General features: G+C 33.7%; 1 protein-coding gene across 1 annotated transcript in view; it reads left to right on the top strand.

Moving 5' to 3' along the window:
- LOC149783801 (uncharacterized) overlaps positions 1-20,456 on the top strand; it is a 49,803-nt gene extending 29,347 nt beyond the window's left edge. Inside the window, exons 11-12 of the mRNA XM_089932027.1 lie at positions 5,891-5,950; positions 15,939-20,456. Coding sequence (XP_089788153.1) covers positions 5,891-5,921 — 31 coding nt within the window. The 3' untranslated portion in view covers positions 5,922-5,950; positions 15,939-20,456. The remainder of the gene's footprint in view (positions 1-5,890; positions 5,951-15,938) is intronic.
- The last annotated feature ends 3,515 nt before the right edge of the window (positions 20,457-23,971 follow it).

Genomic DNA, 23,971 nt, shown 5'->3' with positions numbered 1-23,971 from the left:
GAACCATCTCGACTTTCTAGTGAATTGAGAAAAGTTCAACCTCCATCAGCCTCCATAAATTCCATTGTTGTGTCCATCTGTGTATGGAGTTTGTCACCAATGAAAATTTTATGACTTCCCCTGATTAACAGTCTTTCAGTTCTGTCAGGACCATCTCTGTGAGAAAACAGTCATTATTATGTTAGATAACTTGATGGTGGAGACCTGCCTCTACAGACCAGGGAACCAAATCATCTGACTTATGTGTTCTGATTTGTGAGTTTCTGCTTTGGATCTACCAGTTCAATATGATTGTACAAATCCAGCACATTCATGACAGACTCACTGTCCTGGCTGACTCTCTGTCAAGAAAATCGTTAGATTGCAAATACTGAATGGTCTCTTGTTCATTACTGGACTTGAAAGCTTGGACCATTGATGCACTTTAAGTTAATTTGCCAACCAACAATGATCGTGGTATTAAAGAAATTATGCAGAAGTGATGCAGATAACTTCTGATTCTGTTTGCTCCTCTAAGATGGGACAAGGCCTGGATAAATTATATTCTGGTTCTGATAATAGATCTACCAAGGAAGATTCTGGCCCAACATCCATAGTCTTAAATGCTACATCCTTGTCTTAACATACTGCTCCTTAATGCCTGGCTTTTGTCAGTGGAGCCCTGCAAAGGAAATAAGTCAAACCTTTGATTAAGGAGAGAATCTTGCTAGCAAGAATACACTCCACCTTGATGGCTTTTGAGGGAATGTGGTGTGCATTCATGGACTGGTGCATTGTTCCTTATGTCTCTCAATCCCACAACTGGTAGACTTTTTCCTTTGATTGTACAAGTAGAAAATGTTGGCCTAAATTACCACTGAAGGCAATCACTCCATGATATATGACCATTCAGCATCATGACAGGGAATTTTGTTCGTGGTGAACATTCATGACAACTTACCTTTTAATTTTCACTTGAAGAAACCAAAGCCCCTCACTCTGTTTCCAAAACTGTATTATTGTGACATTGGTCAGTTCAGGTAAATTGAGCCTTTAACTGGAATCTCACATAAACTGTTATCATATAAAATATGTTTCCTGATAGCTTGCAGGGTGAACATATTGCAAGTTACTTCATTTGACCTGAGCTACAGTTAAGATCACATTGTTTTGCTGACCAAATGATGCTTTGTAGCAAAGAATATACTGCAATATATGGGTTATCAGAGCCTTATTATTTGTTCTCACTGTTTGATAGACCCATCAAGATAAGTGACCTTGCAAAGCTCTTGTATATGCCGTTATGCATTACTTGAAGTCTGTGGAAAAAATGTATACTGGGTGAAATAGATAATACGCTTGGCATACTCTGAAATCTCAAAGGATCAGTCACTGCATAAAAATTTCAGCTAATGAAATCAGATTGATATGTTAGCCTAACATTTGAATGTAACAGTTTGTTCCAAAGCATAACCGAGACTGTTGGCTGAGAGTCAACCTTCTCAAGTTTTTATCTCTTGGTTTTAGCCTTGCAGAGACAAAATTTTAATTTGATAGTTGCTGCTGTCCAGATCGAGTTTAATCAATACAGCCATCTCTGGGGCATATTGAACATTTTGCTTGATTCTTCTGTGAACTGTTTGCTGGTAGGAAGAATTCAGTAAGCATCTTAGCTGGGTATAGTTTTCATGGATCGCTTGACTGCAGGTTAAGATGCTTTCAAGTAGGTAAATTGTTTATCAGAATATACTTACCAGATCACAATACTTTAAAACTCTACCAATCTACATGCTGTGAGTGCATCCTTGTTTATGTTTCTTGAAAACTAGCAGCACAATGCAGCATCAAGGGGAGGTAACATTTGAGTTATTGCCCTTTGTCAATATTATATGGGCACAAATTATGATTTTTTTCTTTTTAGGAGGGCTTGATTTGAGATGTAGCAAGCTTACATTAATAGCAATAATTAGATTGGATAATTATTGTCAGAGAAACAGATTTTCCTATCAAAATTTGCTTTCTAACATTAAAAAGAAAAAAATATCCATTACTTTTTCTTGAGCTATATAGTAATATAGTATGATACTTTGTTAAGTATTTCATTTGCATGTATTTTCAACACCCTTAGATTAAAATCGTTCTTGAAATGAATCAAGCAACCAAGGTAATTCATTCTGCATCATTTTTTATAACTTCAAAGTCATACCCATATAAAGCTGTATGGTTTAGTTCACACCCTGTCATTGATTTTAAGGTTAAAAGTGTTAACTTGGGTAGTGTCTTATGAGCATGATAACACAGATAAGTAAGATTGGATTTTGTTGTTGATCTGTTTCAAGAATACCTTGAGTTAAGCCAGTTCAGTAAGTTGGACCTTTATTGCCTTAAAATAAATCTGATTATTGAGTTAATAAATCTTAGCATGTGAGTATATCTCGAATATTCATTGATCATCTGTCAGTGCGATTAGGTTCAAGTTCAAAAGTCAAGGCAAATCAGTTTATAGTGCACTACCAGGTATCTTGTAAAAATGTTAACTCAAACATGTTGGAATTATTTTTGTTACCAGATTTGGTATATTAGAATTTTAAGATGGTTTTAGTACCTGGCAGTTCAAAAAGAATAACACTTGGACAAATAGACCTATCATGGATTCCTGGAATTTTTTTACAACAAACAGAGCATACAAGTCCCATCAAAGAGTCATGTTTAATTATTTAGAAGAATGTTAACAATTCATTGTTTTTCAAGGTTTTGTATAAGTTTATAAGTAGTATATTGTATAATCAATAAATAAGACATCCGTTGTTTAATTTAGTCAGGTATGACTAAATATTTGAAAATAAAATAAATATGTTATTATTAGTAAGTCTAAGTAATGAATATGCATGCCACTTGAAAGAAGATATCTAACCTAATTTAACAATAGACTGGGACATCTTATAAATTAGAAAAAAAAGAGTTACAATCTTTTGGATGCTTACACCTTGGATAATATAAATACAAGATTATGTACCTAAAGCTCCTTTCACAAATATAATTGGGTTCTCAGACAGATGTTGTTGTCTTTATGTATTTTTCTCCATGCTGGAGAAAATTTCAAAACTGAGAATTAATGTGATCTCCACTGGCATGAAGAAGACACAGATTAAATGTAAATTTGAAGTGCTGTGGTCACTGTTTGGCCATTGTGGCTCTAAGAAACTTAATATCACTGCCTTTCTAGGTTATGCACACCCATATATTTATTTGAAATAGGTGTTGTTTTTACCACTGTGGATTTGCAAGGGTAAATGACCTGCACATTCCTGTATTGATTAAAGGGTGACAGTGGTAGGCTGTATATATTGTGTTTCTAAGCAATGACTATCAAACACTATCAACAACTATAGGGCAGACTGATATCTTGCTATCTGCAGACATGTTTTTTTTTTAAGGCGGGATTCCGCTTTTCTCCTGACTTGAATTCAATTTTTCCTGATATAGTCTGTATTTTTAATCATTTCCGATCAGGTTTTTTAAAAATGGTCTGTTCAGTCTCATTCCGCAATGATCCTTGTAACGTATTCGTTCCATATATTTGTTAGGCCATGACTCTTGTAAAGAATATTCTGATTGGTGAAAAGTTTTGAATTCGTCCATTGAATCTTTGTGTAATGGAAACTGATGGCAATGGAAGGAAACAACATGTTTGCAAACAATGTTGTCCCAAGTTGCTGAGAGAGACCATGACACATAAAGTTTAATAATTAAGGAGAATGGCTGGAGCAAAAAGTAGACGGAAACTTTTTTGTTCAGTTTATAAAAAAACTGAACACTAGAGGACTGGCATTTTGTGACCTCTGCTTTACGGTAATCATAGTTAGAACTGTTTGGAACAGCACCTACAAAAAAAGCTGCATATTGAAAAATTGAAGTTTAGAAGGCATCTGGAAAAAGTGCAGTTAATTACTATAAGAAGAAAGATTTCTTGCATTAGAGAACATAGGTAGGTCTCTGTCAGAATATGCGCCCTGCATGTTGCCAATACAAGCACCATCTTGAAAGGAAAAAGGCTCTCATTGAGAAGGAAAAGATACAATTGCACATTGAGCCAAACAAGTCATTCCAAAAGGAAGGCTAAATAAATCTTTGCCAAAGCCACAAAAAGAGCTTGTCAGGCATATCAACAGGTTGTGTCTACTGGAGAAAAAGACAAGTGAATGTATGGGATTATTTGTATATAGTTAATGTACTTGGGTGTTTATTTTACAAATTTGTTATGAAAAGAGAGAAGTAAAATATATTTGCTGCAAAAAATGAGAAATTATTGTGACTTAATTATGATGTGAACACTGACATGCACATGAAATAACTCAAGCATCAGTAGTATTGGAGAACAAATTCATGTGACAATAAATATTTTGAACTTATTCAAGTTGAATATGTTTGGTAAGTTTGTTAGTTTTTCAAATGATTATTTTGTTATACATTATGATCATAAGTTGCATCAGTAGCATTGTTTTATGACTGGACCCCCGGAACAGGGGTGCTGCCCCTTGAGACCTCGTTGGGGGAGGACACCCAAACCCCACCTTTCACAATTTCAGCTTTTTTTTGTAGAAGACCAAAATCATGTCTGTATCTGGGCAACTGTGCTTAAGAAACTACAGTCATTGATGAGGGACTTAAGAAAATAGAGATAAGACATAATCTACTTGCTCTAGGAATAATACGTATTTTCCAACTGGCTCCTAGAAACATTTCACAAAAGGAAATGGGAAGATATTACATGCATGTTCCTATGCTTTGAAGATAAATGGTGAATAACGTTTGGCATATTAAATGAGGATGAACAGTGGATTGAGGATGAATACGGTATGAATTTTGTTATGTTTATATGAAGATGAATAGTGGATGAATTTTGTTATGTTTATATGAAGATGAATAGTGAATGAAGTTTGTCACATTTAGATCAGGATGAAAAGTGAATAAAGTTTGTCATCTTTATTTGAATATGAATAGTGGATGAAGTTTGGCACATTTACTTGAGGATGAACAGTGGATACCATTTGTCATATTTATATGAGCCTGAATAGTGGATACAGTTTGTTTAATTTATTTTAGACACATAAATCTTCAAGAAGGTATCACATACATGCTTGGTATGTTACATGCTATTGGTAAATTTAGGTACTTCTATAAAATTAAAAATATTCATGGGTGGGTGGCACAGGTTTGAGAGGGTAAACTTCCCATTGCTTGCACTAATTGTTAGACCTAGTAAAAGGTCTGCATATATGTTGCTTGAATCTGCTGCCATTCACCTCTTCATCCCACCTCCTCATCTCATGAAACTTGCATTATTATAGCATATTCATGTCAGTAAGGATTGGTTTTGCATTTACTGAAGACAAAAGTGATGTTCAGATGCTTTTGTTTCACTTTTGTTGTATGCAGAATCAGTTGGTAAGTTAAAGACCAAATTAAAAATAGTATTATATCCAAGTGAAATGTCCATTGTTCACAATATGTTACTCATTATGTATGCATTTTTTGTGAAGACATACACTGAAACAATACATACACTGAAACAATACATACACTGAAACAATACATACACTGAAACAATACATACACTGAAACAATACATACACTGAAACAATACATACACTGAAACAATACATACACTGAAACAATACATACACTGAAACAATACATACACTGAAACAATACATACACTGAAACAATACATACACTGAAACAATACATACACTGAAACAATACATACACTGAAACAATACATACACTGAAACAATACATACACTGAAACAATACATACACTGAAACAATTGGAATTAAATATTGTGAAGCTCTAACTGTTAATTGCCAGACAAATGGGTTATTCATTTTCTTTTTCTTCTTCCTTCAGACTGAGTGTTGAACGGTTTGATGCATCATGAAGTTTCACTGACATCCTGCCTATTTGAAGGTATTGTGATTTAGACCTATAATTCCTATAGTACCTTACTGCTTTGCATGAGGTTTCACTTACATCCTGTCTGTGTGAAGGTATTTTATTGTGATTTAGACCTATAATTCCTATAGTACCTTACTGCTTTGCACTGTGCCTCCACTGTTTAATGTCTTGTGATGAATAAATATCATGTACCAACACCTGGTTAATGTCACTGCATTTCCAGGTTATATATATTTTTAAAGCTTTCATCAGTTTTTCAGTTGAATACCTTGTTATTCTGTTGCTGCGAAACTAAAACTGTGTGCTTATTAGGATGGGTGTTTCGCATTAACCAAAACTGGATAACTGCGACCTAATTCAAAAATCTGTTTTCAAAATTCTGTTTGGCTTTAATTCTACTACCATGTCACATATCGTGCTGAAAAATGGCGTTAAACCCCACAACAACAACAACATGTCACATATTGACACATAGTTTGCATGTTTATTTGAATTTGGGTCTCTTGTGAAAACTTTACCAAAGTTACCTCATTTTAGAAATGTATTGAATATTTTCCCAAAGTAGTATCCCAGCTTAAATGTCCACACCTATTTTTACCAGGTGATTGCAGTAGGGATATCTGAAACTGTGTAACTTGCCAAAGCTGGAATTCAGTGACGTACTTGATATGTTCAATTGAACACTATCAAGATAGCAATTCATGCTACAGAAGCATGAATGTCTTGTGAGCACCTTGCTCAATAGCAGCAGCACGTGTCTTTATATCAGGTTGAAATCACAATAAAATGGCATAATAAAATAAATCAGTTTAAAGTGCATATCCAATTCATATTTCCAACATGACATCAGGCTGAAATCACAATAAAATGGTATACTAAAATAAATCAATTTGAAGTGCATATCCAGTTCATATTTCCAACTTGACATCGGGTTGAAATCACAATAAAATGGCATAATACAATAAATCAGTTTAAAGTGCATATCCAATTCATATTTCCAACTTGACATCAGATTGTAATCACGACAAACTGGCATTATAAAATAAATCAATTTGAAGTGCATATCCAGTTCATATTTCCAACTTGAAATCAGGTTGAAATCACAATAAAATGGCACAGTGGCATAAATCAGTTTAAAGGTTTAAAATGCATATCCAATTCATATTTCCAGCTTGACATCGAGTTGAAATCACAATAAATTTGGTTACTAAAATAAATCAATTTGAAGTGCATATACTATTCATATTTCCAACTTGACATCGGGTTGAAATCACAATAAAATGGCATAATACAATAAATCAGTTTAAAGTGCATATCCAATTCATATTTCCAACTTGACATCAGATTGTAATCACGACAAAGTGGCATTATAAAATAAATCAATTTGAAGTGCATATCCAGTTCATATTTCCAACTTGAAATCAGGTTGAAATCACAATAAAATGGCACAGTGACATAAATCAGTTTAAAGGTTTAAAATGCATATCCAATTCATATTTCCATCTTGACATCAGGTTGAAATCACAATAAAATGGGTTACTAAAATAAATCAATTTGAAGTGCATATACTGTTCATATTTCCAACTTGACATCGGGTCGAAATCACAATAAAATGGCATAATAAAATAAATCAGTTTAAAGTGCATATCCACTTCATATTTCCAACATGACATCAGGTTGAAATCACAATAAAATGGCATAATAAGATAAATCAGTTTAAAGTGCATATCCACTTCATATTTCCAACATGACATCAGGTTGAAATCACAATAAAATGGCATAATAAAATAAATCAGTTTAAAGTGCATATCCACTTCATATTTCCAACATGACATCAGGTTGAAATCACAATAAAATGGCATAATAAAATAAATCAGTTTAAAGTGCATATCCAATTCATATTTCCAACTTGACATCAGGTTGAAATCACAATAAAATGGCATAATAAAAAAAATCAATTTGAAGTGCATATCCAGTTCATATTTCCAAAACTCCTACAACTATATGAACTTGAACGTTTTATTTATTTTAAAAAGTATTCCATGTTTCATGTGCGTGTTATTAGACTTTAATTTAAGAAGAAAGAAAAAATGGTTTTAATGTCCAACATTCCAAAATTTGTTTCTCTGTTCATGTTTATCTCACCTGGCTGGAAGGTCAAAGGCAGTGACTCTGCATAATTATTTATCCATTATCCAGTATCAACAACTGATTGTTACTATTTAGGTATCCATATTTCTGATCCAGTTTTTTTTTACTTCAGATATGCCCCCTTTACCATCAAGTTCCTTTTAATTTTTTATTGTTATGAAGGGTTCCCAGAATGACACTTTCATTACACCAGTTAAAATCCATGTACCTAACATGTGCTGAAAAATGGCTTTAAACCCACAGCATCATAATAATAGTTTGCAAATATGCTGAATTGGCAGTATTTGCAAATAATGAACAATGCAAATTATTGCCCTGTAAATCATAAATTAACCATATTTTGAAACTTTCTGAGTATATGAAACGATGAGTCTAGAAACGATCTGTGTCTATATAATACCAAAACACCTACATATTTACACCCAGGCACGGGTACATACACATGCATCGATTTGACAATTTGTTCTCCTTCGCTGCTTTTGGACTATGAATGGAAGGTCGCTGATGACCTTCACAGCAGCGATCACTTCCCAATCTCCCTTGTAAATCAGAACTCTACAATTGATGAAGTAATTCCACAATGGAATTTAAAGAAGGCCGACTGGGCCAAATTCGAAACACTCTGTAAAACCAGGCTGAATGAGGATACAGTTTTCAATGTTAACGACCCCATTCAGCATTTTACATCTATTTTAACCGACATTGCAGAAGAATCTATCCCCAAGTCCTCAGCAAACTGTAAAAGAACCCTAAAACCTTGGCTCACTAAGGAATGTAAGGAAGCCATACGGCAACGCCGAGAAGCCTTGAAAAAATTTAACAATCATCCGACGCCCGAGAATTTAAGTAAATATCGTATTCTCCGGGCCAAAGCTCGCCGCACAATCAAAGAAAGTAAACGAGCATCATGGATGAAATATGTTTCCTCTTTAAACTCTCGTTCCTCAATTAAGAAAGTTTGGGACACGATCCGAAAAATAAACGGAAAGAGAAAACACAATTCTTTCCGACATCTAAAAGTGAACAATAACAATCTTAGCTCAAAACGTGACATAGCAAATGTTCTTGCTGATACATTCTCTAAAAATTCGTCATCATCTAATTATTCCGAAGCCTTCCAAAAATTGAAAACTCAAAAAGAAAAGTCACGTTTAAATTTCACATCCAACAACTCGGAAAGCTACAACCAGCTGTTTTCACTATCAGAACTTAAGGAGGCTTTAGACAAGGCCCATGATACTTCCGCTGGGCCTGACAAAATACATTACCAGTTTTTAAAACATCTTCCAGAATCATCTTTAACATCTCTTTTAAAACTCTTCAATGATTTATGGATTACTGGTAACCTGCCTAAAATATGGAAAGAAGCAACAGTAATACCAGTTCCCAAACCCGGTAAAGATAGTGAAGATCCTACCAACTATTGACCTATTGCACTCACAAGCTGCATGTGCAAAACAATTGAACGAATGATCAATTCTCGGCTTGTATGGTACCTGGAAACTAACAATTTAATATCTCCTTTCCAAAGTGGCTTTCGTTATGGACGGAGCACCAACGATCATCTGGTTAGACTAGAAACATTCATTCGCGATGCATTTATCAAGAAAGAACATTTAGTAGCGGTTTTCTTTGATTTAGAAAAGGCCTATGACACAACATGGAAGTACGGGATACTAAAAGACCTGCACGATCTAGGTCTTAAAGGCCGTCTGCCCTCTTTCATATCCAACTTCCTCTCCGACAGAGAATTCAAGGTACGAGTGGGCTGTACTCTCTCAGATTTGCACGAGCAAGAGATGGGTGTGCCCCAGGGCAGTATTTTATCTGTGACACTTTTCAATATCAAACTTAATAACATCACCAAGTGTTTGACTCCTGGTGTGGATTGCTCACTATATGTTGATGATTTTCTCATATGTTATCGGTCAAAGCACATACATACAATTGAAAGACAACTACAGCAAAATATCAACAAGATTCAAAATTGGGCTAGTACGAACGGTTTCAAATTCTCGAAATCAAAAACGGTATGTATGCATTTCTGTCAATTACGACGACACCACGATGAACCTAAACTCACGCTGGACGGAACACCTATTCCAGTTGTTGAGGAAACAAAATTTTTGGGTATTATCTTTGACAGAAAACTGACTTTTATTCCACACCTAAAAAACTTGAAAGCCAAATGCTTAAAAGCACTTGACCTACTTAAAGTAGTAGCGCACACTGACTGGGGTGCTGATAGAAAAGTCATCCTAAATTTATACAGAACGTTTATTTGCTCCAAACTAGACTATGGTTGCGTTGTGTATGGTTCTGCCAGAAAATCGTATCTAAAAATGCTTGATCCAATTCATCATCAGGGAATAAGACTGGCTCTGGGAGCATTTAAAACATCCCCGTGTGAAAGCCTTCTAGCTGAGGCGAATGAACCACCGTTATCGCATCGTAGAGAAATGCTTTCCGCAGAGTATGCTCTCAAATTAAAATCAAACCCTCTGAATCCTGCTTTTTCGGCTGTTTTTCAACCCAAATACAAAACTTTATACGAAAATAAACCAAACGCCATACCTTCCTTTGGCATTAGAATATCATCCAGCCTTGACACTACAAATATAGATCTTTCAAAAATTCAGAAAACATCCATCTCCGAAACACCACCCTGGCTAATTAAACAACCAAAAGTATGTTTTACGCTACACGATGGAAAAAAATCCGAAACAAACCCTTCTATCTTCCACAACTCTTACCATGAACTCCTCACCGAATTTAAAAACTACTCCAGAATTTACACTGATGGATCAAAGGATGAGGAAAAGGCTGCTGCAGCCTTTGTTTGTGGAAATCACACAACGCAAGTTCGCTTACCAAATGGAGCATCAATTTTTACAGCCGAAATCAGAGCAATAGACCTTGCTCTGCAACATATAGAAAAGAACCGTATTTTAAACAGTATCATCTTCTCCGACTCGCTATCAGTACTCCAGTCACTACACAAAAGAAAACTGGAGAACCCATTATTGAAAAACATACTCGTAAAAATACCGAGCTGAGTGTCTCCCACAATATAATATACTGTTGGTTACCTAGCCACATTGGTATTAAAGGTAACGAAAAAGCAGATCGCGCTGCTAAAATGGCCCTTTCTCAAGAACCATCTGATTCTAAAATACCATATACTGATTTTAAACCTTGTATCAGAAAGTTCTTACGTCAGAAGTGGCAGGCATCATGGAATGATGCTGTAAATAACAAACTTCATGGAATCAAACCAGCTCTAGGAGAATGGACTCATTCATACAGAAACATCTGTAGGGCGGAGGTAGTCATTGCAACTATCCGAATTGGTCATACTTATATCACCCACACCCACATACTAAAAGGTGAAGACCCACCAGAGTGCGTTTCTTGCAATGAACCATTCACTGTCAAGCACTTTATGATAGAGTGCTTTGACCTACAACCTACGCGCGATCGTTATTACGTTGTGCATGACATGAAAGAACTTTTTGATAATATAAACATCACTCGTATTATCGAGTTCTTGAAAGCCGTAAATATTTACTCTAAACTCTGACTTTTATGCTATCACCTTGTGCAGTTTTATGCAATATACATACCGTCCCATTTTAATACCTATTCATCTTTTTTACATCTCCCATTGATCGGGAAGCTTTATTTTGCACCGTTACCATCTTACCGTTTTTAATTTCAACCATTTGTTCTTTTATATCGCTGGTCGATATAGAACCTTTTATAAGTTTTAAAAGATTATACAAGTAACACTTTGTTTGGCGCTAAATAGCCTAAAAGTGCTGATGCGCCGTTAAAAAACAAAGAATCAATCAATCAATCTGAGTATATGTTATTTATTTTGCATAACTATTTCTCTCATTCTTGCATTTAAGCAAATTCTCTTTTAAAGTGCATTTTATTATTTGGAACAATAAAATTGCAATGATTATGATTTGAATTGTGTGTAGAGAAATGATACTTGCAGGTATTTCCAGTATCCTGACCCTGTTTTAGCGTGTTGTTTGATAGTATTATTATTAAAGAAGATCACACCTTCCTTTCTATGCATTTGATAAAAAGGAAGAGTGAGAGCTGTTCATAATTCTAATAAATTTATACTATTTCATTGATAACTGTTCAGATCTTTGCATTTCCTTGCTTTAAAACTGCTTGGAGAAAATGGTTATGAGTTAATTGTAAACATGTTTATGAGGATATATCAGGGCTGTTCCAGTAAAACATACCTGGGACCCAGGTAAGGCACTTTTAATGTGGGGTACTCACTCATAGATGCAATTTAGAAATGTATTGTCATTTCAGTATGCATTCTGTGCAATCAAAGTGCACCACTTACTCAATAACTTGTGCCCTCATAACTCATGAACCCTAATATAATGCGGAGTCAGTCATGGATCCAATTTCTTTTTAATAGAAAGTGCAAAAAATTGCAAATCATGATAAAATTTGGTAACGGAAACCTTGATATATTGCTCGTTTTATCTTTGAAAACGGTTGATATCACCTGGAGATGTGAATAAACATTATGAAATTATCAACTTTTGATAAGAAGTCACATATTTTGTTAAAATTTCTTTCCAAAGAACATTCTTGGTACACCGTAAATAACAGTATGCAATGAAATTTCGATGAATGAAATTATCAGTAACGCTTAGTTGAAGCAGCACTTTAATAAATAAATACCAGTTAAATAAGCTTTTATTATCATGTGAAGTGCTTGTTTTAGTTATATCTTGTAGTTCAGTTTAAGTGTAATGATCATAAATACAATGTGCCCAGTTGTATTTAGACATGAAATATGTCATTCAACCGCAGCAGCTATGTCCGCAAGGGTTTCTGTGAGAACTTAATTAAGTACCGATAGCGTTTTGATTCCTAATTTGTATAAGTATTTGTTATATTGTTGCCCTAAATTCAAAGATGACCTCCTTGTATTTCCATGTTAATTGCATCTTTTTTATCAAATAAAGGGGGTGGACTAATTTAGCATATTCATTCACAAATGTGATCAATTATAACAAGACAACCAGGCATGGTGAATATTTGATGACATAAATTTCTGTTTACACAGATACATTTTGTTAATGAACAGCTAGTTTCAGAGTTTAAAGTTAATATGTAATTCCTGAATTGGCACTCTGAGATTTCCTCATGGATGAGAAGAAGTTTCACTATTACTGGCAAAGAAATCATGTCATCAAAATTTTATTTTAGAACACTGAATCTTGTTTGATTGTGAACTTGAATCAATAACTATTCTGGTTCCCTGCTTAGTATACTTCTTTCAATCAATTCCACAAGAAGAGAGAGCAAAGCAGGGAGTAGATGGTTCAGGGAAAGAGACTTCTCAACATCAGCATAAAGCAGTGATGTAGTACAGTGTTTTCACATACACGTGAAGGTTGCTGAAAAAAAAGTTGGAATAATGTAAACAATCTTTCAGCTATTGGATATCTTGAAAATAAATTTCATTTTTACATAAAAACAAAAAACTACATTAGAAAAAGCACTTTATTGGCAATTATTCCCAACGTGATTTTAAAACGAGTATTTGATCATTAAACAAGCCAGTTGATGCCCCCCAGCTGTTTTTTCAATGGCCAGCAAGGATGATATCATTTCATATTGTTATGGACGCCCTACTATAACTCACGGCCTTGCTTATTGTGAAGTCTATGTTTTTGGACCCCTTTGTGCATGAGTTATCGAGGAAGAGGTGTACCTTGACATATTTTTAAAAAAACTGCCTTCCCTGGGTATGATGTATGTTTAAATGGAACAGTCCTCAATTGATTGGATGAGTCTCTTTGCACAATGCATGCTAATTCTTTAAAAGAATTTGATCAAACTCTGTATATAGGCTTATATTCAAATATATCAGAAATGTCTGAGCGTGTAAACATATTAAGAATGCATCTAATCAGTAGATTTCAATACTTTGAGCATTGCAGAGAATTTTGTAAACCAAAATGAGGAAGCTATTTAATGGAATTACATTATTGTTTTATTGAGTAATAGTTTGACTAAAGATTACCATTTCAGTAGTATTTTGGATGATGCTGATGTCGCTACCATCATTATTGTTTTGATCCACCAATAGGATTGTTCGGTGTCAGGCTTAGAAGGAAATCTGTACTGTCACAAGATTCAAATTTTTTAAAAAATATTGCAGATGAATAAATTTACATCTATGTTTCTCTCTCTCTACCTATCTCTCTCTCTCTCTCTCTCTCTCTCTCTCTCTCTCTCTCTATATATATATATATATACAGTGGAACCATGCTATAACACGATAATTGGGGTAAAAAAAATTGGATTGCATTAATATCAGGGTCGCATTAATGTGGGGTTTTACAATTTTTTACTTTTTTCAGAGAACTCATTGGCACATAGACGTGTATTCATGTCTAATGTATATGATGAATAGGTTATTAGCACCGTTTACCTTTGTCTCGTCATAGCATGCAATTCATCTATAATGCATGTAATTCCATTGAAAAATTGCACACAGATTTACAATATTCAATAATTTTTTTCCCAGGTCATTTTTTCTGAATTCAACGTCTAATATACAGCATGAACAGAGTATCAAGACCGTTTACTTGACGTCTGATATCGTACCGTCAGGTTTTGCAATTAATCCGTAATATATGTAATTCCATTGCAAAAATTGCATGCATATTTAAACTATTTAATCATTTTCTCACACATCATTAACAACAAAATTAGGTTGAGAAAGATAAAGCAGGTTCATTATGTTCCAGGGTCTATGAACAGTATCTGTACAGATTTCATACTGCTAAAATTTTCTAATGTGCGTTGCCGTGTAAATTTATACATTGCAAATTTCCAATAATTAACGCTTGTATGCCTATTCATTTGAATGACTACAGCAAGAATAATTAACAATCAACACATGCTTTCAGCATTCATATAACTTTTACTTCAGATCTTGTAAATATTGAAAGAAATGCGTGAAAACTACTCTACTAATCATTGCACAAAGTGCAGAGAATGACTTGCGTTTGTGAACTTGCTTTTCCATAGCGGTAAAATATTTTTATAAAAATTAGGAAATTAATAACGAGTTCATAAACAAACACCATACCCATGTAAAACCTGAGAACAAAGTGCAGTAGGTCTGCAATAGTCACAAGTCACTTTTATAAATTTTTATAAGCTGAACGCATGTACAATTTCATACCCTTTCAATATCCAGCTAATAAAGCGGACATTATTTACTGGTCAGCTGATTGTGTCTAATAACACTGCCAAGCCCAGCAAATATGCTGGTAGCTTTCGTTTTTTTGATGATTATTAAATTGTGAGAATCTGTTATCAACCACTTTATTGTCTGCTGCTTGGTTTGTATGCAGTTAAAGAAGAAACGTGAAAAATACACATATAATCATTTAAAATTTCAGGTACCACGCTACAATTATATTAAATTTGAATTCATGCGTGATCTCTTCCCCATAATGATAAAAAATTTGTAGACACTATTTCATGTACTTTGAACATTTTTTTTCCATGTGCGAATGAATACAGGAAATTTCGGGAACCATGCCACGACTACGTTATATCTGAATTCGTGTTATAGCAGGGCACATTATGGCAGGGTTGCACTATATAGATATATATATTGTGTGTGTGGAATGTTTCTGATGGATTGGTGAATATACATGAGCCTGCTTAGGTAAATGGTTCATTGAATAGCTGTATGAAATAGCATAGGCCATAGGAGCTATGTTGATATATTCATTACAAAGGTTTTGGATGCATTTTTACCTGTGAGTTTCCTTTTATTTTTCAGTCTTTCAAATGCAGGCACGGTGAGGATTCTTTAGAAGCTGCATCTGTCAAAGAAAATGAATGTATTCAATTATTGTGGTCTTAAATTGCATTGCATAATCAAAAAAGAAAATGAATGTATGAATTTATAGTGGTTCTAAAATGAGATGTTGTATTAAGAAAGAAAACTTGATTAAAGGCAGATTGTATGAAAATAAAAATATAACATCATTATATTCACAGACACTTTAATTAATGTTGTGATGTAATGGATTGTGTTACATTTGGTAGTAGTGTGGGATATGATTTGTGAATAATATAGAGAAGTGGCTTGTAAATGTCTAAAAGCAAGCAAGCATGCCTTCTACTTGAGGTTTTGTTCCAATTGAAATTAGTATTATTTTCAAGTTGAGACCAGTTAAACGTAATAACCTTTTAAAGTTTTGCTATACATAATTTGAGCATGATTAAATGAAAAGTGCACAGAGATGAGTTGAAGCTAAATTAGCAGAAATGTTCTGTGGAAGCCCAGATACAGTGGGTTTAGTGGATGGAATATAAATTACTAAGTACTGTTTGAAAGATGGGTTAACATGTAAATAAGCTTGGTTGATTTCGATGGTGATTCTTTGCATGCATTTTTATCATCATGCTAGAAATGAATGTGATCAGCATGGCATATGCAACTTTAATGGACAGTCCGCTAATTAATACCCTAAGAGCTGACAAAGTAAAGTGTAAAGCACTCACCATCCAAAATTCAATCTTAGATGATTTAAGAGTTTATATTATTATTGTGCCATACCACAACCTATTCTGCTTGTACAAGCAAGTGGGCCTTGTTTTGAAAACATTCCAATGACATTTAATGTAATTAATAGTTCTCAGTGTGGATTTCAGTATTGAGGCGGTCAGTTTACTACTGTACTCAGAGTAAATTTCATTACTGAGATGGTCAATTTACATTTATGTGCTATTGTTCTCAGCTTGGATTTCAGCATTGAGGCTGTCATTGTACATATATGTTCTACTGTTATCGGTGTGCATTTCAGTATTGAAACAGTAATTTTACATGTATTTGCTACTGTTATCAGTATGGATTTCAGCATTGAGACAGTCATTTTACATTCACGTGCTACTGTTCTTAGCATTGATTTCAGTATTGAGACAGTAATTTTACATGTATTTGCTACTGTTCTCAGTGTGGATTTCAGTATTGAGACAGTAATTTTACATTCATGTGCTACTGTTCTCAGCATGGATTTCAGCATTGAGACAGTCATTTTACATTCACATGCTACTGTTCTTAGCATTGATTTCAGTATTGAGACAGTAATTTTACATGTATTTGCTACTGTTCTCAGTGTGGATTTCAGTATTGAGACAGTAATTTTACATTCATGTGCTACTGTTCTCAGCATGGATTTCAGCATTGAGACAGTCATTTTACATTCACATGCTACTGTTCTTAGCATTGATTTCAGTATTGAGACAGTAATTTTTCATGTATTTGCTACTGTTCTCAGTGTGGATTTCAGCATTGAGACAATCATTTTACATTCATGTGCTACTGTTCTCAGCATTGATTTCAGTATTGAGACAGTAATTTTACATGTATCTGTTACGGGTCTCAGTGTGGATTTCAGTGTTGAGAGACATTTAACATTTATATGTTACAAAGAGTATGTTTACCATTCAACTTTAACATTGTGTGTGGTGATTGTTTGTTGGGTGGGGGGCGCATTGTTTAAAACAACGTAAATGATGAGCCAGGCATGTTTATGTGGTTTCTTTAATTTTTAATGTAGTTTTAACAATTTGAGTCATATGGCTATAATGTCTGCAGTGTGGCAGTTTATAATGATGCCTAGCACTGGCGTATTATATCGCAGACATGTGGCATCATATCCCACCCAGTTACATTATCCTGACACCAGGCTGACCAGTCTTAAGACTGATCTCTAAATGCTGAGCACCAAGCGAGGCAGCTGCTGGTTCCTTTTGTAAGTCTTTGGTATGATGTGGCTGGGATTTGAATCTGAGGCAGACATTCTAACCACTTAAGCCATTGGAGGTGTCCCAGGCAGGTAAAATGATGAATGTCTTGAAAACAGATTTAGGTAACAAACAAACTAAAAGATACATACAAGACTAATAATGATGACTTTCTTCAGATATAAAGATTATTTAAAGTTTTATGTTGACAAAACAAAATGTATTCATGGAGGTGCATGCATGTTGATATATATATATATATATATATATATATATATATATATATATATCTGTGTGTATGTGTGTGTGTCTGTTTATTATATATATGATGCTACAATTTTTGTCAAATATTAAATTTGTTCATCAATAAATACCATGTAAAAGTTAATTAACATAAGAGCTATTCATGTATTTGTTTATGTGTATTGATGTATTTTGTGCACTGGACTTGTTTTTCATTATTGCTTTATATTCTCACAGTGCCAACAATGTTTGAGTCAGCTCTTGTGTTCTTTACTTCTGATCATGAGGCAATTTCTACGAAGCCTAAGTAACTGTATATTTTACACACACAGAAAAGAAAATCACATATTGAATATGTAAGCCAAAATAAGCTTTCATTCAGTGGTTCACAGTCCTGGTGTACTAAGGGCTTTATTAAAAATCAGATATTAACAAAACATATTTCTTAGCTACTTTCTCCTTTTTGATTATCAGGAACATTTGTCTTATTTTTGAGTTACTTGGATAGTTATATTAATACAGAACTAAAGATCGTCAAAAGAGGATGTGTCTTCCCTACAGCCTCAGCTTTAAAAAGATATATAAAAAAACAGTATATGGGTGCCAATAAAAAATAGCAAAGAATTTCCTGTCTTGCTAATTTTTCAACAAGAGTTTGAATAGTGTCTTAGAATGGGTATACGATTTTTGCAGACATATGCTTGTTAAACTGCATTAGCAAAGGTCAAGGAATAATAAATGTCATCAAATGATACAAGACTTTTATCCATTATTTTCAGTCTTAGAGATATAATAATGCTTCAACATGATCAAATGTTTTATTCATATGCATCAAATACAGTTCTGATAATTTCATATTGAAATTGCAGCCATTTATGCACTAAATATGAGAAAAATATCACATTTCCAATAAATATGCCTGCCTACAAGGAATCGAGTAATGCAAGTAACTATCCATCACAATCAAATCCTTAATTTACATTTAAACAAAACAGCTTGAATACATATCATTATTAACTTGTACTCATGGAACATAAACTCTGATATTTCATCTCTTTTTATTCTTGACATTACGGTATTTTGTGTGGGAGGAGGGGAAAATGTCAACATTACCAGGTACCAGTGACTAGAAATAATGATGCTGTTGGGACATTATGCATCTCTTTGTCAATGCTGTTTATCATATGTGTTGTCGACCAATAATATTGCTCCATTTTCATGTCAGTCCTAACAAACTGTATTTTTTTTGTATTAATTTTGTGATTTGATGTGCAAACACTATCTGAAGCATTACAAGTTTTGATTTATATTTTAATTTTCAATAATTTATTTTTTTTCCAGCTGATATTCCCAACGTTTTCTGCCAATGCATATGACCTGATAAACCCTTCGCTTTTAAAGGCAACACTCATCCATTTTCAGGTTGACAATCATTTTGATTCAGCTGCAACGTTAGTACATGTACATGTTTAGCGCCAAATAGAGCTTTCAATATTCCAGTGTTTGACATTAATCTCTATTAGCTTGTAATGGCAGCACTCTGTTTATTTTTGCATGTGGCAAACCTTTGATTGAACTGTGAGTATGACATTTGCTCAATGCCAAGTAAGAAAGGTTGGTTATTTGAACTCCCTGTGATCTTGCTTCATAACTGTCATTTGTTCAGCTAAATCAACTTAACCTTTCTCTACATTAGCACCTTCATATGACAGAGAAGAGGTAGAAATGGATTTGAACAATATATAAAATGACTGGACCATGCGGATTATCGATTACTGTAGACTACTACAGAGAATTTCAGAACTTTATCAGACAGATGACAAATTCTTGGACTTTGCACTGCATGACATTAGATAGTGATATTTAAAGGATACCTTGAATTTTTTTTTTGGACTTATCTTTCATTTTATGGAATTAATGTATTATGGGATATTGTGTTGTTGGGCTTGTTTAGTTTTCCAAAGTGCAACTCAGCTCTGCCTCACTGACAAGTTACCTCTTCATACAGATATGACTTGAAAAATACACCTTGACTTATAGGATCGTGAATGAGAAATTTCGTTTTTGAAGCCCTAAAACCAAAAACTGGGGTCGACTTATGGCCAGATCGACTTTTAAGCAAGTATCTAAGGTATATCGCATCTGCAGGACAATAGTTATTGTTGACTCATTCATGAAAGTAAATTTAGTTGTTATTTATCAATTTGTTAAATGAACGGTCACAAATCAGTTCAGGTTTGTTTATAATTTCCTGCTGTGCTTTGGTTCTATAAAATTTAATAAATGTTGTACTACACAATAATTTTTTGTTTTTAATTCTTACCCAGGAAATATGGGAATTGTGAATATATTTTTATTGCTATAATGATATTTGTTGCACTGTCTTTCATCTCTACCAGGGATTGAAAGAATGTAGGTTGCATTATTGTGCACTGTAAAACAAGCTTAGGGACTTCTCATATCCATGATATCCTAGAGGAGATGTCATCCAATGAGAGTCTAAATTAAACCAATGAAACATAACAGCAGTTTATGTGCAAGAAATGAAAGCAATTCAAGTAATAAGTGCTTTAGATGCCCACATCGCAGCATATCTATGTAGTGAAATAATTGTTTCAGAGATACCTATGGACCCTGTACTGATTCATTTCTGAATACAGTAATAAATGCCTAAATATGGCAAATGTTTTCATTATGTAAACATATCAGTCCATTAAGAAAGGATTATACAGATATTTAGAGCAACCAATCTTTCTTCTTATAGTTTGAACGTTCTTCAAAGATAGTAATATCCATACAAGTTGTTGTCTCCCTTTATTCATATCTGTATTTTTTCTTGTAAATTATGGCTCTCTATTAGACTTAACCGTGAAACCTAGAACATCAGTTGTCTCTCCAAAGTAGAGCTATTGCATTCACTGTTCTTTAATTTCATGGGTGAATATAGTAAGGGCTGTTCAAACGAAACATCACTGGGACTAGAGGAAGGTTTGTTAAACATGAGAAGTTGCCGATACAGTTTTAAACTGTGTATTAGTTTCTTATGAACTATATATATATATATATATATATATATATATATATATATATATATATATTATTGGATGCAATATCTGTATAGCCCAATACGTTGCTAAGTAGGTGTTAAATAACTACGATTTCTGATCCAGTTTCGAGTAAACTTGTAAATAGCTTTCATTACATTTCAGAAATTTTAGTATTAGGAATTTCTCTGTTGCAAAGAGAGAAGACTAAAACAAAACTAATATTAAAGATGATTACGGTATGCCCAAGAAATGTAAGAATGTTTAATCAGAGTCAGTGCACACATGTTTATATGTTTGATATATCGTTGTTCTCACAGGTTATTAGGTATGGAACCTTGATTAGTTGGCCTTCAAAACCAAAGAATTACATCCACTGTCCTTAATTTCCTGAGTAAATATTGTAATACTATATTAATTGGCTGTTCTACAAGGAAATAGAAGAAAACATTTGTTTTGAAATCGCGACCTCTTGTTTGGCAGCCAGATTGCTCGTCCTTGGATGGGAGTTAAGAAAGAAAGTTTGAACATAAAAGTATATTTTGTTTTAATTAAAAAAAAATTTGATGGGTGAGTTTAAAAGAAAGTTTGAACTTGAAAATACCAAAAAAAGTAAAAATAAATTTAGGATTCCACCATGTATTTTGAACTTGTGACCTGGTTTTTGGCAAGTGGGACACACAGAAAGAAAGAAGACAAATGTGGGTGTTTATATGTATATGACTAGGTTATTTGCTGGTCCTGGGATGGGAATGCAAACAGTTTTTTTAAAAATTTAAAAAATTGGGATGAGCAAGTTTAAAAGAAAGTTTTGAAGATAAACTTACAAAAAAGTTAAATAATATCTGGGATGCTGCTGTCAGTTTAGAACTCACATCTTATCTGGCAGTTGGGACACAGGCAAATGTAGGTGTTGATAAATAAGACTAGGTTAGGTGCCAGACTAATATGGGAGTTATAAAAGTATGACTTTAAATTAAAAATTGGGATACACAAGTTTCAATGAAACTTTGAGTATTAAAATATGATAAAAGTAAAAAGAAATAGGACTGTTATAAATTTAATTCTGAACAATATAAATTTGTAATTTAGGAACATATTTGCATTCCATATAATTGTTGCAATAAAGGAATATGTATTTTACAAATACTCGTACAATTGTTTTGATGCAGAATCCCTCCTATGTTAAGTCTATAATTAAAAGTTAATATTCATTATGTTATAGAAAATTGTTACTATGCAACTAAATAACCGCAAGAGATCATGCAATAGAATGTGAAAACTTAAGTCTTTATATATTAAGCATAAATAAATATCACATAATTTTTCATTCACCTCTCTGTTGTTATATATTCTGTTTATCATGATTTTGTTATTCAGATGTCTTTCCAAATCTCTTACCTTACATATTCATCAGGCTAACCCAGAAGTCAATATGTTGGTTTAAGGAACATGAAAAATTTAACATGTGGTGTCAAAAGTGGGATCCTGAGGAATAACAAAATATAATTTTAGCAAATAAACATTGCCATTTTGAGTTGGTCAAGTATTGAAAATTCATTAGTTTACCTGGTACCTATGGCAGAAGAAACACACATATCAGATGTTATGCACTTGAGAGTCTTTGGGGGATGCATCTGGCCTTTTAAATTTAATTCTGGCATCATAACAGGAATGATATAGAAATTTTTTAAACGAAGACTTTGTTTAAATTTGAGGACAATATAGACATTTAAGTGGGATTATTCATGATATGACAAATACATGTTTGTCTTGGCGACAAATAACTGACTTAATGAAACATGTAGCCTTGGTCACAATTGACATGAAATGCATGGATAGATCAATCAAAAGTAGAAAGTAAATTCAATACAATGAGTAGCAAATCAAATGTAAAATGAAATCTGATTTATTTGGTTTAAGATAGAAATCAATGAATATTTTGTACAGGAGAACAATGAAAACGTAAATGGTTCAGATCGTTGTGCAAAAGCATTGTGCCTTCTTAATAGCTTATCTGGTCATGGTCAGTAACCATTTAATGAACTTAAATATGAACAGATCACTGACTATGATGCTAATGTTGAAGCATTTATGAACAGATTTGGGTTTCTAAACAGAGCAGGAATCTTTTGTGCAAAGTTCATTTCTTGCTGCTATGAAATGGAGATCATTCCTCAATGTCAGAAAAATTAAATTCAATGAAGTCATCAATGAACAAAATTTGAGGAGGGGAAAAATTCAAAGACTGTGAAGGAGGCATGATGCATCGACCAAGAAATCATAAATGTGAACAATATTTGACTGGCTGAAAAATAGACCAGTAGGATGTGTTTAGGGAATGCAAATAAAGGGTTTAAAGTCCTAAAATAAAGCATGGGAAGTATTGAACAAAAACAAACCTTAGAAAATCCCACTGCAACAATAACAGGCCAAAAAATTACAAGAATAAAAAATACCCAAATTCAGGCAAAGAAAGATTTGAGGGCTTTGTCTGTCAACATAGCAATTCAAATCTTTGTGCAAAGGAAACTCTAGATGAAACAAATATTTCATGGCAGTAACGGTCAGAGTGGATGGACAGTGATCAAGTCAAGATCAATGATAAAACCAAGGAAACTGGTATGTGGCAAGCCACGAGATGGAAATTGTACCTGTCTAACATAACTTTGTCACAGCCGCAGGTGTTTGTATATATATATATTGATATTAATTCAGGAAAAGTATTGTGGAATCGAAATCCCCTATACCAAAATGAAGATAATATATCTCA

This window comes from Sinohyriopsis cumingii, chromosome 14 (assembly GCF_028554795.1).
Source record: "Sinohyriopsis cumingii isolate HCF-2022 chromosome 14, ASM2855479v2, whole genome shotgun sequence".
Lineage (NCBI taxonomy): Eukaryota > Metazoa > Mollusca > Bivalvia > Unionida > Unionidae > Sinohyriopsis > Sinohyriopsis cumingii.
This window is presented reverse-complemented; position numbering and strand designations above follow the sequence as displayed.